The sequence below is a fragment of the Mustela lutreola genome, chromosome 2 (assembly GCF_030435805.1).
Source record: "Mustela lutreola isolate mMusLut2 chromosome 2, mMusLut2.pri, whole genome shotgun sequence".
NCBI lineage: Eukaryota > Metazoa > Chordata > Mammalia > Carnivora > Mustelidae > Mustela > Mustela lutreola.
This window is the reverse complement of record NC_081291.1, coordinates 144975466-144993796: the sequence shown is the minus strand read 5'-3', so window position 1 is coordinate 144993796 and position 18331 is coordinate 144975466. Positions and strand designations below refer to the sequence as shown.

The 18331-nt window shown below is 35.0% G+C and overlaps 1 protein-coding gene across 1 annotated transcript in view; it reads right to left on the bottom strand.

The window, feature by feature from the left end:
- Positions 1–18331, bottom strand: part of DHX36 (DEAH-box helicase 36) — a 53259-nt gene that overhangs the window by 21207 nt on the left and 13721 nt on the right. Inside the window, exons 5-15 of the mRNA XM_059163707.1 lie at positions 18046–18216; positions 15997–16076; positions 15143–15217; positions 14833–14999; positions 13279–13360; positions 8883–9023; positions 8520–8622; positions 8060–8147; positions 4705–4760; positions 2975–3039; positions 2111–2254 (exon numbers count right to left, since the gene is read on the bottom strand). Of these exons, the coding sequence (XP_059019690.1) occupies positions 2111–2254; positions 2975–3039; positions 4705–4760; positions 8060–8147; positions 8520–8622; positions 8883–9023; positions 13279–13360; positions 14833–14999; positions 15143–15217; positions 15997–16076; positions 18046–18216 (1172 nt within the window). The remainder of the gene's footprint in view (positions 1–2110; positions 2255–2974; positions 3040–4704; positions 4761–8059; positions 8148–8519; positions 8623–8882; positions 9024–13278; positions 13361–14832; positions 15000–15142; positions 15218–15996; positions 16077–18045; positions 18217–18331) is intronic.

The window sequence follows — 18331 nt, the reverse complement described above, 5'->3', positions numbered from 1 at the left end:
CAGAGAGGCAGGCAGAGAGAGGAAGGAAAGCAGGCTCCCTGCTGAGCAAAGAGCCCGATGTGGGGCTCGATCCCAGGACCCCGAGATCATGACCTGAGCTAAAGGCAGAGGCTTTAACCCACTGAGCCACTCAGGCGCCCCTGGAAATTTTTTAATTGTTAAATTTTTCATTAGTGATGTGAATGCTGGACAATGTTAAGGACAGATGTGTAGAGGTCCAAGGTATTCACACATCTTCAAGCAGAACAAATATTTCTATGGGATCTTGCTGCTCAAGAAAGGGGATGTCCTTTTCCTACAGGAATAAAAATAAATTCCAAAAACCTTAGCTATTTCTGTCACAAGTCTATAAAGACTCATCACCTATTAATAAAATGTGTGCAGGGACGCCTGGGTGGCTCAGTTGGTTAAGCAGCTGCCTTCGGCTCAGGTCATGATCCCAGCGTCCTGGGATCGAGTCCCATATCGGGCTCCTTGCTCCGCAGGGAGCCTGCTTCTCCGTCTGACTCTGCCTTCCACTCTGTCTCTGTCTGCCTGTGCTCACTCTCTCTGACAAATAAATAAAATCTTTAAAAAAAAAAAAATGTGTGCACATAAAATGTGTGCACAGAAACTAAGAGTGCCCCCACTGATGACCCCATAATATAGTTTGCCCTGGTCTTCAAAATAATTACTGATCAGGCTTTGCTAAAGGAATCTTTAGATTCTATAGAATTCTAAAGAATCTATAGATTCTACAAGGAACTACTGTCCATTTGAATTAAAACAACGTAAATCTATAGGTAACTTCTACCAAGCTAGTGGAAATTATATGAAATTATATGAAATGTAATACTTCATTTACTTTATTTCTGTAACTGTTTTAATTTCTGCTAATATGTTTACTATTCACATATAAAAGTATACCAAACAGTGAATACTTCTTGAATCAGTATCCAGTGGTGTTAAGTCTGCATGAGAAAACCTTAGTCTTGGTGGAACCTGAAATCAAGTTATCCTCCAACAGCTGATCAGAAAAGTACAATTCTTAGAGTAAGTCAGGACATTGCCTCAAGAGCACCAACCTTATAATCTAATAAACTGTCTCCAAATTATAATGGGATAATCTGCAAAGATTACAGCAAATGAGTCAGAGCTTTACTATGTACAAATGTAAAAGCATTAATAATCTATAAAATTTTCTTCCAAATAAAATGATCTATAAAGTGTTTTTAATTCTCCTTTCCTTACTTAATTCCAGATCTGAAAATTAGTGGAAATCTTTTTGTTCTACCTGTAAGAGGCAAAAGAGAAAACTCTCTTCTATAATTCCAGACAGGATTCACTCAGATGAATAAGGGTGTAAAAATACTGTGAAGTATGCATCAAAACAGTTTTAAGTCCAATTATTTTTGTTAAAGGCAAATTATTTTTCCTACCGTTGAAACAGAGACGTTTTTATTTCTTATGCTACCACCACATCAACAGGGAAAAGGTATGTTATCTGTGTTTTCATTGGTAACTAATAATGAAAAACCAGTATAGCTGTAAAGGACAGGATTAGGAGCCCACACTGGAACTAGACTGCTGGGTTCAAATCATGAATCTGCTGCCTACACAGCTGTGTGACTTTTCAAAGATTTTATTTATCTGACAGACAGAGATCACAAGTAGGCAGAGAGGGAGGCAGAGAGAGGGGGAAGCAGGCACCCCGCTGAGCAAAGAGCCTGATGCAGGGCTCCATCCCAGGACTCTGGGATCATGACCTGAGCCAAAGGCAGAGGCTTTAACCCACTGAGCCACCCAGGCGCTCCACTTTTCATTTTTTTATACCTTCATTTCCAAACCCTTTAAATGGGGACAATATCCTACCTCATTATACTGTAGCAAGGATTAAGCAAGTTAATACATACAAAGTACTTAGGAGATACCATGACATTCAAATATTATTACTAGTTATCATGATTATTAGTAATATGTGCTTAAAAAATTAAAATTATACGTAACAGAGTTAAGAATAAAAATTTTAATTAACTATGTTGAAGAATTAAGAGTAGAAAAATCATGAAATAGAAAACTTGACAGGTATTTTTCCAAAGAAACTATGTTTCAGACAAAGATTCCATCTTACCTTCCAGCTCGACCTTTCCTTTGTTTGGCATTAGCTTTACTAACCCACTCAGCAGACATTGTACTGATGTTGTTTTGTGTGTCAAAGTGTGTTTCTTTTATTTTTCCTCCATCTATCACATAAACGACATCATCTATGGTAATGCTGTTTGGAAAATAGATGTATAAAATATTAAAAATACATCAAAAGCACATAACCTCGAACAGGGCCTACAGACCAGGATTTTAAAGAATTTTTTATTGGTCAAAATACCGTTAGCAGTTTGGGATTCTCACCAATATTCCCACATTTACCAATAGGACAGGGATAGAGCACCTAACTGTATAAGCAGCATCAGGAGCTGCAGTGGCAGCCAATTCAACAGATCACATGAGGAATTTATTTGCCCATGGTCAAACTTCACAGCTTACTTGATGACTTTTGTACTTAGCTTGGTGGGTCTAAGTGCCATGGTTTAATATCAGCTTCCACAGAAAAATGTTTCAATAACTGCATGGACATACTAATACCTCCAAGGGAATACAACAAATTTTAAAGGCTATTCACAACTGATTATCAAACAACATGACTTCCAACCAGAAAAAGGCAAAACCAAAATTGACCCCAACTCCCAGGCTTCTTTAAGAAAGCTAAAACAAACAAACAAAAAACCAAACCAAAACATTAAAAAGGCTGTTTGTAAAGAAGGCTAAACCATTACAGGATTAAAAAAACAAAACCAAAAACCTATGCTCAATGCCATGACTAAATTAAAACAACTTTATGTACAAAAATTATGAAGCATCTTTGGGAGAGAAAGAGTCCAGGGTATGTGAATAATTTATTGGGCTCAAAAAAATACAATCATCAGTAGCTGATATTTACCTAGTCTCTGCAATATTGGTAGCAATTACTATTTTCCGAACACCAGGAGGGGTTCTTTTAAATACCTGTAAGAATAAATAAATCAAAACCCCAAAAGTAATTAATTTCTAATACAGCATACTTTCAGTCAGAAAAAGTACTTCAGATACTGTCATTTTTAGCATTCTGTGTTCATTTACATATGCATCTAATACGTGTAGATACAATTTATAGATATACATCATTTCAATACTATAAAATTCCTTTTTGGTAAAACAAACTGAACCTCCCAGATTTTGGAACCTTATCACAAACAAGATTTCAAATGCAATATGATTATTTGAATTTACAGAATCGTTTATCAACAAAAGCTGAGAAATATAAATGTCTTTTTGTGGTCAAACTTCTGAGACAGAGTTTAGTTTAGCAATAGGAACTACGAATTATCCAAAACTGTATGGGTAAAGGCACCAACCACCAAGGCAAATGCCAAGCTCAACAGAATGGATGTCTGGCTGTAAACTGTATATAAGCTTTTGAAATCAGACTAAACTTAAAAAAAAAAAAAAAAATCTTCAAATGCTGACTCCTACAAACAGCACCCTTCACAAAGCCAGCCAAGTAGAAGATATACAGTCAAGTACCACTTGGCTATAAGGCAAGGAAATGCATAAATCTGTCTCATTTATAAAAATGATAATCAAGAGAAAATGTTTTCCAATCTAGTCATGTAATCTCTAGAAAAGGAATACATAATTTGCTATTATGGAGTCTGAGAGGAAGCACTGCCACATTGTACACTGTTCTGTCTGGTCTTTGGAATTAAGAGTCTTCTCTCTTTACTATCTTCCTTTAGGTATGTACATTCTATCCAATTAAACTGGCTAAGCCTTAGACTATGGTATCAGCAGGAAACATGTTAAAAGTGCCTCCATAAAAAAGTCATTATTTATTTATTTATTTTTGGGGGAGAGACAGAGGGAGAAAGAGCATGCGGGCACATGCGCGAGCGTGCATGCGCACAACAGAAAGGAGCGAGAATATCAAGCAGGCTCTACGCTCAGTGCAGAGCCCAATGCTCAAGGCAGAACCCGCTTTGGGGCCTGATCTCACAACACCAAGATCATGACCTGAATCCAGATCAAGAGTCAGGCACCTAACTAACTTGAGCAATCCAGCTGCCCCTGTCTTGATATATTCTTAGAAAAGAAGTGGAAAAACTAGAAGGGAAGACAGATTTTCTTCTGATTAATCTCATTCTACCTGGGCCTACAGACACTGCAGTCCTGAAAACTATCTTGCCTTTGAGAACACAGCTGTATTCTAACTAGGGATATCCCTGAATGTGAAAGAAAGAACACATTCAAAACTATAATGATATATTATTGATAAAATAGGAAATCTCATGCCTACAAATATACTAATTCTATTAAATAAAAAATCTCAAACATCAAGCTTTAGTAGGTCACAGGTAAATGAAACCCAAACAAGTTATTGGTGAAATCAATCTTTAAACTTTTCCCTGATGTTGACAAAACTAGTGTTTGTTAATATCCCTCAGTTATTCAAGTTCTTGTGCAATTATCCCCTGAAGACTGATCTACAAATATTCTCAAAGAAGTACTTTTTATATATACGGATTACTAGAAAATTTGCCTTCAAAAAATAAGAGAAAATAAAGCATACAATAAACAGCCCTTAAAGCTTGCCTCAATTTCAAAGACAGAGAGTGAATAAATTTAAGAATATACCTGTGTCTGGTTAACTGTAGGCATCAGTGAATGTAGGGGTATAATAAGAAACCTGTCTGAAAATTTAAAAAGAAAATTAAACTTTAAGATAAATAGCTGCAGAAAAGCTCCAGCAGACAGACACAGAACAATAGTTGAGATGCTAAGCCATGTAACTCTTATTTATATTCTTATGTATAGTCAGGGCAAATTTTTCTTTTTATTTTCTTCTTTCCTTGGTGCTCCAACAAGTTCTTGCTCACATTTTATTGTCAATTTATTGCACACTGATAAGCATATTCCCCAAATTCCTAAAAAATGCTTAAGCTTAGAAGCAATGTTTTCAAATTATGCTAGAAAAACATCACTAACTCCATTCCCATCACCTAATTGAAGACCAGAAAATTTTGCTTTAACATGAATGTAAGTCTGTAGACTCTGGATGATCCTCACTATTTTAATTAATAGAGAATATGGTTTTTTTACAGCACATTACTTAGGAAATATCCTAATTTCCATGCCCATTTTTATGCTAAAAAATAACAGAAACAGCACTGACTAAATATAATGCATTCCAAAGATGAACCACATTTTTAAACACAATTTCATTAAAAATGTAAGAAATCATATTCCTAAAGTTTCAAAATGAAACAACTCAGTCCGTTCGTGGATATTAGCTATTAGGGAGAAAGTCTGGTGTAGTATCAGTGATGGAACTAAGGGCGTGTTAAGGAAGCAAGGGTAGATTTCATGCTTATCTACGGTTACAAAAAACTGCAACCTCACTTAAATCTCTAGTCAGTGTCCAAATGATTGAAGATAGCTGTATTTCCCCCCAGAAAAAAAAACCACAATTGCTATTCAAAGGAGATATGATGTCCCCAGACTCTCTAGGCCCCTCTGAATAAGGGTTACAAATCTTCAAAAGTAGTAAAAAGTGGTTAAGCAACTGACACTGTTAAAAAGGATGCTCTGAATTACTTACTCTCAAACAATATGAAATACACATCAACTCAATCAATACTCAAGCCAAAAATATTTCTCGAATTGGATAAAGTCTTAAGATATAATTTCCAGTTTATAAAAAGTATAGATAAGAAAGGATCAAATGAAATGACACTAGCAGGATTCAGATTCAGACATATCAAGTCCAGGTGGACCTAGTATTTTCCACAAGACATTACCATGCGGAAAGTGAAGAGGGTACGGAAATGATTATCTAGATTAAGACTTATCTGGTTTAAGTTTTTCTGTAGTGTCAATGAACTAGTTATAAAAAACACTTCGCAGGGAAAATCTGACTACAGATTGGATTATTAGATATGTTTAAGAGTTAGGTATGATAATGGCATTGTGGTTATAGAGAAAATTGTCTATTTTTAGAGATGCATATATTTTTTGAGATAACGTGATAGCTGCAATTTACTTTGAAAAGGAAAAAATTAGATCACAAAAATAACTGTTGCCTCTAGAGAAATCAATGGAGTATGATGTGCATTATGAGTCTCCAAGCTTTCTGTAAGTTTAAATGTTTCATTACAAGTTAAAAAATCAGCAGCCAGGTGAAACACTGAAAATAAAAATAATTCTGTTGAAGACTGTAACTGGGACAAACACAATTTAGACTGCTGATATTGCACAACTATAGTAATCAGTGGGAACAGAATCCACACTTAGGCAGTAAGAAAGCTGGTAAACATTCGGTAAATTGGGTTTCAAGATTTACCTTTCAATCAGTATGGAGTCAGAACAATTTTTTGACCTTTCTACAATGGCTAACAGTATAGCTGATTATTAAACCTAAAATTTTAAAACTTAACTTGAGAAAAAAAAAACATTCTTGTTAAACTTTGGAAAGAAAAGAATTGAGCTAGTAGTCAAAGTATAAATTAATACCTCCTTCTTTAGAAAACTAATAAAAATTACAGTAATCTATAATATCGTACCCTTTCCACACTTCCTCAGAAATTATAGTATTAAATTTTGGTATATCTTCCCTGTATTTTTCTTGGTAAATACATACACTCATGTTTTTTGAAATTAGAAGTAGATCATACAGTAGCAATTATTTTGGGGGTAAGAGAGGGCCAACATTAGAAGGTTCAGCCCCCCAAAAAAATTCCAGTTTAAAAAAAAAAAAAATTCAATTGCACTGTTTAATCATGACTGCGGCTTTTCTATAAAGAAAGGTTATCACTGACCAGGAAAAGAGAAATCAGTATTTCATTACAGAGAAGTCATGGTAATCAAATAAAAACATTTTCCAACTAGAGAATAGCAAGTAACTTTTAATTACAGATAATGTCTCAAAGGCATTACTATAGTGGGATTTAACAAAGAATAAAAAATACAGCTTTACTATTTCAGCCAATACAATTAGACCAAAATATCTTTAGTGTCTTAGAAAAATGTGTCAAAACACTTCAAAAGATTAGAGTCAGAACTATCAAATACCAAACAGAATTTGCTTCGTATTCTACCAATTTGGTATTAGTAATTATTCCTGAAAATGCTCTGGACGAATTTTATGGGAGAAAAATGGCCTCACGTATTTCTCTAAAACCTAAGAGATTTTGTCTCCCAAACATGATATTAAAGCATCAGAATCACCTGAGGAATTTTTTTTTTTTTTTTTTTTTTAGTTTCTAAATAGTCTTCTCTTTATTTTTTTATATAAACATATATTTTTATCCCCAGGGGTACAGGTCTGTGAATCACCAGGTTTACACACTTCACAGCACTCACCAAAGCACATACCCTCCCCAATGTCCATAATCCCACCCCCTTCTCCCAAACCCCCTCCCCCCAGCAACCCTCAGTTTGTTTTGTGAGATTAAGAGTCACTTATGGTTTGTCTCCCTCCCAATCCCATCTTTCCTCACCTGAGGAATTTTTAAGAACTACAGATGTTCAAGTCACATTCATAGATTTGAGGATCCGAATTTTAAAGCAGCACCACTAATGATTGACTTTGTTGTACAGTCTGAGCTGAGAAACTCCGGGATAGGAGATAAAATTCAACCTATGCTTCTGCCCAAGTGCAGCATTGAGTGAAAAAACACCTCGAGCTCCAACAGCTTAACTTTAAGGGCTCAATATTATTAGGCAAATTTAGGAAAAGGGGCAGAACTATTCTTATAATACCAAATTAAGAACTTTACCATATACCTAACACCTTCATCTTGTGACCTAGAATTTTATTTTGAGAGAGAGAGATCTAAGTTTTTAAAAAACCGAGGCTGGGCTTAAGACCACCAAGTTCCTATAGTAAGGCAGCCTTCAAAGCAATAGTCTTAGAAATAAAAGAAAACAACCATGTTACATATGACTTAAGTACTATTCTTGGGAGTTGCAATAAAATACATTTCTGTAATACCTGATTTAAACATCACTTGTGACATCAAGAGATCATGTAAAGTGCTGATATTGTCCCAGCCTGGTAGAAAGACCAATATTGCACCATCCTGTATGGTGGGGAAATAATGATTACAAAAAAATCATGTAACAAAACACAATAAAAGTAAACTTCTGTACATACTTAAGTCTTCATTAAAATTTTATTAGCTTAAGAAATTTAGTTACTGATTATAACTGAAGAATACAAGGTCACTTTTAAAAAACAGGGTTTACAATCCAGATATTTCATTTGTTTACTCTTTCTTTTAAATAGATCAAAGCCTAAATCTTGGTTATTTCGAGATTCCTATTTCTGGTGTTAAAGCAGTTTCTTCCATATGCTATTTTTAAAAAGCATTTAAGAAAATTATTTTTCTTTCCTCAGGGTCTTGTTATATTAATACAATTAAAATTATATCACCAAAAAGCAATAAACTAACCTCTTCTTCTAAAACAATGTGTCGAATGAGGGCAGCAATCAAATTCAGATCAACTTTATCATCATCCATCATTTCCAGAACATCTACGGTACTTGCAGAATACCTATCAAAGTTAAACGGAAAATCATCAAACACCTGATAAAGTTTCCTAAGGTTCAACTTGCTACAAAATCCTAAAAATTAACTCAATTGGCAAACGTGGAGAAACAATTAATATATAGAAAAGAATTACTGGAATAACAGTTATGAACAAGTTCAAGAAGACAAACTCTGCTTTTTTGTTTTAGTTATTCAGATCCTGTGCTGTAAAAAATTAAAACAAAACATAACGCACACAAAAAAACCCCCAAAAAACCCACTTACCTTTTTCGCAGCTCCCTTACATAATCTGGCCAGCGTTCTTTATAGATTGCTTCTTTTTCTTCTTTTTCCTGTCTATTTACATGCCCTTGCATGAAACCCCTCTTAAACTGAGACCTGTGTTCTTTTTGTTCTGGAACATATCTAAAATAAAAACATTCTTAAATAGCTTCACTTTTTGGAAACTCTTCTGGTTTTAGCAAATATCTATGACTTTTTACATTTGGATTTTAAAGAACATTTTCATTATGCTTTCTAGTGAAAGCTAATTAAATGTTTACAACTACTCATTAATTTATAAGATCTGACATTTTAGATGTCTACCAAAGTATATAAAACCAAAGTATATAAAACCATCTGCCAAAGTATATAAAAACCTCTAGATCATTATTATTAGCAGACAAAATAAAAAAAAGTTAATACTAGAGTCACTTTTACTTTTCAAGTTTACAAAGTTAACATTAACCTAAGTCCAAAATAATAGTAAATGCCTAGTGGAATACTCAGATTTTGAATACAGGATTTCCAAACCTGAGTGCACATAAGAATCCCACAGAGAGCTTATAAAATATAGAATCCTGGGGCACCTGGGTGGCTCAGGGGGTTAAGTCTATGTCTTTGGCTCAGGTCATGATTTCAGGGTCCTGGGATCAAGCCCCACATTGGCTCTCTGCTCAGTGGGGAGACTGCTTCCCTCCCCTTTCTCTGACTGCTTCTCTACTTGTGATCTCTGTCAAATAAATAAAATCTTTTAAATAAATAAATAAATAAATAAAAATATAGAGTCCTGAATTCAATCCCTTGTAATTAGGATTCAGTGGGTCTGGCTGGGATTTGCTAATCTAGAATTTTAATTAGTGCCCCAGGAAATTCAGATAATTTATCTTAATTCTGCTCCATCCTATAGTCAGAGCTAAATAGTAGAGCCAGAATCAGTACTCTTATGTGTCAGTCCAGTATTATGCCATGACTCCATCATGCCATAGTGACTGCTAAAAACAGAGGTGCATCTCCCTAAGAATGCCACCTAATTCAAGTGGGTTTGGAGAGGCATGGGGTGGGAAAAGACAAAAAAAAAAAAAAAAAAAAAGAAACTAACTGCACTTGAACTTCAAAACCCCTCCGAGTTTGCCTAGGAAGAGAGCACCTAGATCCAAAAGGGGGATTTGGGAGCATGGTCTTTAGAATTAGACAGAACTGGAATACTGTCCTTGCTCTGCCACTGATTACCTGTGTGACCTTGGACAAGGTATATGCCTCTACCCTTCGGTTTGCTTGTTTGAGAAATTAAAACTCTTATAATTACACAGGCACGAGAACAAAAGAAAAATCCAATAAAATAAAGCACAGTGCCTGACACATAGTAGGCACCCAGAAAGTGTTAATCCCCTTCCCTATATTCAGTACCTGTGACCCAGGATTCCCCTAAGTCTTCGATACATATAGAGGCATCAACTTGAGGTAGGGCAACCTGAGACAGAGATTAGTCCTAGTCAGCAGGATGGACCCACAGTTGCCTCCTTTCCCACAGTTCCAAAAAACAGAGGTAACCTTCAACCCCCCAGAGCCCAAGTGACCAGTGACAATCCTCTGTATCATCTCACCCTGCTTCCTTCCCTCTTACATCCCTACAGTGTAGCTCTTCTTCTGGGAAGGGAGAGCTGAGAGCTTCTCTTGAAAACTTCTGTCGAAGGACTATACTCCTTCAATTCCCCACTTAGGACTGACTAGGGAATGACAAGTGCACAGACACCATCTCTTTTCTTCAACAGACCCTTCCTTCAGCTACAGTTCTTTGAACATTCCCTGCCTTCCAGGGAGCTTAAGAACGCAAATCATCATTTAATAACTTCAGAGAACTGTCTCCTGAAACTTCACTCTCACTGCTGGCAAGCTGTCACCTGTTATTCTATTAGAAAACAACTGGTAATTGTGCCACAGTAGGAAGTGAGACAAATGGTGGAATCAAAGGAATGCAACAATAAAGCTTACTGATGACAAAACCAGAGCATGAGAGACCAAGATACTCTCTCATACTTTTATATGTTCTACCCTCTCTGACATATACATTACCCTCTTTCCTACTCCAAGTTTCACTGCTTTCCTGACTTGCCCAGTCTATCCCTGCTATATAATCTCATTTCCAATATATTCTTTACTTCTGCTACTACTTTGCTTCTGCTGCTACTTTGCCTGACAGCTTCTGTGTCTGTCCACATATAAGCTCTGAAGATATGTCTTTCCTTGTTTATGCTCAGGCCCTAGTGCACATAAACTTTATGCAAGACATATAGTAAGAATCTGATAAATGTGCACACAAAATTCAGCTTTTCTCCATGTAGAATATGCTGTAGGATCTTTGTTTTCACCTTCCCACTACCACTACTACTTCCTGTTTTTTTCACATAACAAGCAAGCTGTGACCTTGAAAAATCTCAAATGACCAGTGACAATCCTCTGTATTTCTACATCGGTCTATGTATTTATTCCCATGTTTACTACAGGCCAGGCACTATACTGTGCAGCAGTTACAGAGATGAACAGACAAAATTCTTGACCTCCCAAAATCTGTAGTCTAGTGTAAGAAGCAAATATAAATATACACTACATGGCAATATGTTAAATATTATAAGAGAGATGATAAAAGTGATATAGGAGTCCAGATGAGGAGGAATAAGACAAGGCTTAATAGGCAGTGAAGCTGGGATTTATAATTACATAACTGAGTTTATATATATAAAGGAAGGAGAGAGTGGCACATGTAAGTCTAAGAGGAGAACACAGCATGTAATAAAGCATAAAGTGCTTGAATGAAAGGGCACTGGCTGGCATATTAGGGAATGTTGCATTTAGCATGCATAAGCCATGAGATGCATAAGGCTAGAAAAAGACGGGGCCAGATTGTAAAGAACCTCGCGATGACTAGCTAAGGAACTTGGAACCCGATCTTACAGGCTGTGTTTTCCCAACCCTTCTCTCATCAAGAAAGTAAAATATAATTTGGTATAGTCCCCTAGAGGAGGCTTCTGGTAGCTAATGGCCTGTGTATTGAAGGGATCAATAATTTGGGCATACCAGCTGAGGTATTCTGCTATAGGCCATGACAAAACACAGAAGTCCTTAAACAAGTTTTTCTCTAAATTTATCAATCTACCTATATATGCCGTAACTGACAACTATATTAATTTAGGGAAATGATTTAGGAAAACAAAGCATAGTCCTAGTTCTAAATTAATTTAGTATCAACTTTGTGGAAGATAAAAAGCAGTTCTAGGTTTTATTACTATTCTCAAGTAATGATAAAGTCATTGTGAATGAGTGTTAGTTGTTAGTTTTATGATTACAGCACATAGTTTTCTAAATACAAATGGTTTCCCTCAATAAATAGAATATTAAGAACTGTTTTTAAAACTGAAGGTCCTTAAACAAGTTTTGAAAGAGAAATCTCAAGAGGCATGACTAGGGGAAGAATGGGCACTTAACCAGATTTTGTAGAAAACTATGTATGTGACAGTGAACACAAAAGTGCCAAAAGAAGAACTTTAAGTACAGAAGAGATAATGAAGACCTTAAGTAGAAGAAATAAAAACAAGAAGGCATGTTCAAGAAGAATGCTCTCAGGTTTGTGTTGTGGGGCAGGCAGGAGTACAGAATGATTTAGACTAAGTTAGTTACTAAAGCATGTAAAGCAGGTAACATATTCTGGTACTTAACTGCTTGATATTAGCTCTTTTGATTTACAACTTAAACAAGGGGTGGGAGAATCATGCCAGTAACCACTGAAAGACCCATTCATTTTAACTTTGGGTATAACATTTTTAGTTGGAAAAATGTGAGGTTGAGGGTATCTAATGTACTAGAATGCTATTGAGTACAGAGTCAGATTCCAAATTTAATATTCATATAGAGCTTCAGTTCTGAGAGCTGTGAAAATATGTAACTATGGTCATGGAAATAGGTTCACAGTGAAACCATAAAAGACTGAGAAAAGGATAATTAAGAACCCTCAGAGGAAATCCTATTTAAAAGATAGGCAATGGAAGCCAGCAAAGAAGAATGAAAACCAGGTAGGTGAATCAGAAGAGACGTTTAAGCACTAAGGACAAAGACTCCCAAACTCTGCAGCCCAGGGATCCTTAAAAAACTCTGATGGTTGGCTACCAGCCCAGACTTTGTAATGTAATTTTGGTAGGGCGTGAAAATGGGGCATCTGGACTTTAAAAGACTCCAGGTGAGTTTAATGTGCAACCCAGTTTCGGAATCACCGATATAAAAAAAGAACCAAAAACAATGGGTCTTGGAAGTGGCTAAAAAAGAGTTTCTGAGAGTAAAGATCGACAGAACAAAAGGTGACACATTAATATTTTTACATCTCTTTTATTTCCTAATATTTACTTACCTTATTTTTTCAATTATATCTTCCAAAAGATACTCCACAACCGGGAAAGTAAAACCAGGTATGTGTATCATTGGACAGTTACCTATTATGGCAGACAAAAGATAAATCTGTACTCAAATGTTTAAAAAAAAACAAAAAAAAATCAACAGACAAGAAAGAAGCCAATAACTCTCTTTCTTTCTTAAGTTCAGAAATGGTCCTGGCACTTTCACAGTTCTACCCTATTTTTTCATACTGAGTTTAATGAACTAGCAGTCTACTGTTCACTACCATTTTACTGCTACAAACTGTACACACACCTCAGAGTTCTACAAAGTAACCCAAAATACAAAGAATAGAGAACTTTAAGTTGGACTCAAAACTCATTACTTGAGGTCTATTTCCTCCCCATCATTAGCCAAGATGGTACCATCAGAACCCAAGTTTTATTGAAATCAACTTAAGAAGCAGTACTCCTATGGCCCCCAGAATTAGGAAAAGAGAAAAAGCAATCAAAACAAGACAATAACGAAATATTGAAGTGTTACCTACTTTCTAGAATCACCAGTTAAAATAACTGTCTCCTAGTACTGTTACTTAATGTTACTTAGTATTTCATACCAAGCAAAACAAGCAAGACGCACTAGAGACAAAGAACAACACTGCATCACAGATCAAAATATCTGAAGTGGTATCACAGCTCTGCCTCTCCCAAGTCTGAGCAAGTTACTCAATGTTAGCTCTGAATAGTTCACTGCACACACAAAAAATAAGACATAATATAATCAACTAATTTCACGGGTCTCTGAAGGTCAACCAAGCTGAATATAAGAATATTTAAATATTTATATTTATATTAAATATTTATATTTAAATAGAGCTCTATTCCATTTTAATCCCATCTACTATTTTCTTCTCCTTCCCTCATGACTGTAAGGGAAAAGAGGCATAATATTAAAAAAATGTATTCTACAGCTAGTTAAATTTAGTTTCAAATCCTCTCAACCGTCTCTTAATTATGCAACCATTATAAAGCACACTGGGAAAGACACCTATAAAAATGGGAATAATAGCACTTACCTCAAAAGGTGTTATGAAGATTAATGAAGACAAAGTGCCAAATAGAGCACATCTGGCATACTAAAGGTGTTCCATAAGTGGTCACTACTATAATTACCAGCAAACTGCCACCCTAGCCTGTGATAGTACATAAATGCCACAGAATAATCACGAAAAAGTGTTCAAAAAATTATTCAAACCTTTGATTTGACTTCACAGATGCCACCTTAAATTATTATCTGATAGTAGCACCAAAAATCTACATGTCTTCACTCTAACACAGACGATGCTGCCTTTTAAAAATAGGCTCACTTCTCTAGTTATCTGTTGTAACTAGAAAGATAGTCTCAGCTATTTAAGACAACTTACAGTATTCTCCTGAATACTTAAAATAATTGCTAAACCCTCATTTTAACTACTTTGTACCTAACAATATATTCTTTTTTTTTTTTTAAACTCTCAATTCAGTGGCTTTGTGGTAACTTTCTAAAGCAATAATCATAAAAACTTACTTACCGAAATATTCTGAAAATTTCTCAGCATTTAAAGTCGCACTCATCAATATCACTTTCAGGTCAGGTCGAAAACTGAGAAGATCTTTAATAACCGTCATTAAAACATCTGACTGTAGATTTCTCTCATGGATTTCATCAAGCACAATATGACTAACGCTGGACAAATGCCTAAGCAAAAGTGTTAAGTATGTAACTTAGTAAAAATTTAAAAACTGAACCATTCTATCTCCACAACTAGTAAAATCCAATTTAACAATTACATCTTTGATAATGTTTAACAAAATGTCTGTCCTGAAGTGAAACATACTCACGAGTCTGACTGGAGCCACTGCAGGATGATTCCTGTTGTGCAGTATAAGATAGAACCCTGTTTCCTTGGCAACCGACTGTGAATGAAAGATAGGAGTTAACAGTTTTTCGTTTTCTTTACTAACAAATTAGCACCACAAAAGTTTAAAAGAAAATCTTCAATTTAAAACTGCTTACAGTTTTAATGAAAATCTTCACAGTAAGTTTTTGGTCCTAAGAATGCCTACTGTAACAGACTAATGTGTAATACTACATTCAAGTTCACTATACATTATTTTCACTGTCATGATACAATATTAATGATGTCTTTTTAAAGGCATAACCATTAACATAACTTACATACCAGTAACCAGGCATATCCAGTAACATAACTTAATACACAGGGGGCCTAAACTTCTATTCAGTGATTGGAAAATCAGTTCACTTAAAAAGATAAATGGAATCCTGAGCTCCAGAAAAGGGCTATAGAAATATAAGGGAGTGAAGAGGGGGTTAAAGATACCAGAATCAATAGTCAGTTGGGATGGTGGTAGCAAAAGATATGAGACACCAACTCCTTTCGTGTGCAATGGCCTATTGATATACATCCAGGAAAAAGTTATTTCTCTAGCCATTTAATAATGTAAAAGCATGTAAAGTTATTTCTTTAGCTGTTTCATAATGTAAAGCATATTTTAAAAGGCATATTTAAAACTCCTGTTTGGATTTAAAAAGTTGCAAGCTTCCTATACTGTAGTTACTTTAGATGTTAATTTTAATCATAATCAGCATAACAACAGGGAACATTTTTCTCCTTAATCTCTAACTTCACAGTTTCACTAAAATCTACCTGACACAACAGGTGAATGTTCTTTACCTCTGGAGACGAATCTGGTATCCAGTACTGTTACCATTGCCACAAGATTCTGCCCTTTCTGCAGCCACTCTCTCTGCGACCTTTTAGCAAAATAAAAGACATTTACAAAAAAAATATAATTTCCTTTAGGAAGAACATGTGGAATATCCCACAAAATCTGGTTTTATTGAAAAAATGTTTATCAGTTTTTCCAGAGTTAAAAAAATAGAGACAGATACTAGAATCCCAGGGATCTAAAACTGTGTGTTGTTCCTTAAAAGCTCCAGACTACTTGCTTCTTCAATTCACTTTTCACCTCCTCTTATAAAGCCCTCCAAGGCCAAACTCTCTCTCATCATTATTTTCAAAGTGCTTTTCTACAGCATCATTCTACCTTTCTTTTTGACTTTTTTTTGACTAAGAGTTAAAATCAGGGAGGCGCCTGGGCTGCTCAGGCATTAAACATCTGCTTTTGACTCAGGTCAGGATCCCAGAGTCATGGGATCAAGTCCTGTATCCGGCTCCCTGCTCAACACGGGGAGCCTGCTTCTCCCTCTCCCACTTTCCTTGCTTGTGTTCCCTCTCTCCATCAAATGGATAAATAAATCTTAAAAAAAAAAAAAAAAAACACACAAAAAACAAAAAACAACACCCACATTAAAACCATAGTTAAGCTTATAAAACTTGTGTATAATTTGAGGGTAAATACATGTTGATACTTTTTTTTCTCCAGTTTTTTGTTTGTTTCTTCTTAGTAGAGATTGCTGTTGCTTAATTCCTGGTTGTTGGTCGTGTCCTAAAAGTTATGGCGGCCAAAGATGAACTTGGAACTGATGAAATTTTATTATAATCCAATACCGATTTATGTAACTAAAAGTAACCACAGTCATCTTGTGACAGAACACTGATTCATGAGATTAGAAACAGAAAATGGCATAATTAAGAAACAATACTTCAGAAGCAGAACTTTCCAGCCAGTATATCCTGTATTAACGGACTTAATTACTTCACTTTTTATTACTTATTAAATTGCCCATTCAAGTATTAACAGATCTTGGAAAAATAAATAAAAAGTAACCTAGTTAGCATATCTTCATACTGTCAATATATATGGGAATGCTGTATTAATGAAAATGATAATATTAACTTACTTAAATCTAGCTTTATAATTGTATTATAACAAAAGTGGGTTTTCACTGTTCTGTGATTTTATGTATTTCCTAGGAATATGAATGTACCAAAAAGACTGTTACTGTATTCTTTAAATAGTATTTCTTAGAAATCAGCTTAAGATGCATACTGTATTTCCTCCAAAATACTGCCTTAACTGGTAATGCAGCTCCTAACCAGATTCTGTACTAAATGACTTAGAGATAATAGACTATCATGTAACTAAACAAAACCATAAATTCTTATAATTGAAATTTACATATAAAATTACAACACTGAAATAAACTTACTATACACATCAAATGCTGTCAGAAACCCAAACATCCTTAAAGAACATATAACCCATACATTTAACTAGGTCATCTAACTGAACAAACAAAACTGCTGTTTGCCCTAACCATGTACTTACAACTATTAACAGGATAAACCTAAAACAATGCCCTTTTTTTAAAATGATGAATTCCCTCTTACTGAACAGCTGCATTAAAAGCTTAAAAGTGCAGTTAAAATACTGCAAGGCTTCCTGCTTTCACCACCAGTGTACTTACTGAAAAAACAGAACCAAAAAATAATACTGAATGAATGAAGGAGTAAAATTTAAAGCATCTATATGGATGGATACTTTTCGCAGCTTATAATCCTATAAAAATTTATCAGCTTTTTATTCTTCTAGTTTTATACTAAAATTTGCCTGCATTTATACTTAAACTTGAGCACCTATTAGCAGTAAGAGGTCATTGGAGCTTTTGGTGTTTACTACCAAATACCTGCTCTCATAGGAACATACCCTAAACCTAATTAAGAAGTCACTACAAACGTTCAAAATCCGTTTATTTCGAGCAAGACTAGGAGAATGGAAAATAAAAAGTGGGGAATTTTAAAAAGTGAGACATTACTTACTGAAATGGCACTAATTCTTCTTGGCTGTGTACAAACTATCCTGCATGCAGATCCTTTCCCTCTTTCAATGTAGTTATCCAAAATGAACTGAGTAACTTGAGTAGTTTTTCCACATCCAGTTTCACCACTTATTACTGTTACTTGATGGTTATCAATCATATTTACCAATTCCTATTTCAAAATGGAAAATAAGTGAAGGACATCATATGGTGATCAAGTCCAAAAAATTAATAATCACAATTCTATCAAACTGAAGGTAACTGCTTTTAACAAACATATTAGGAAC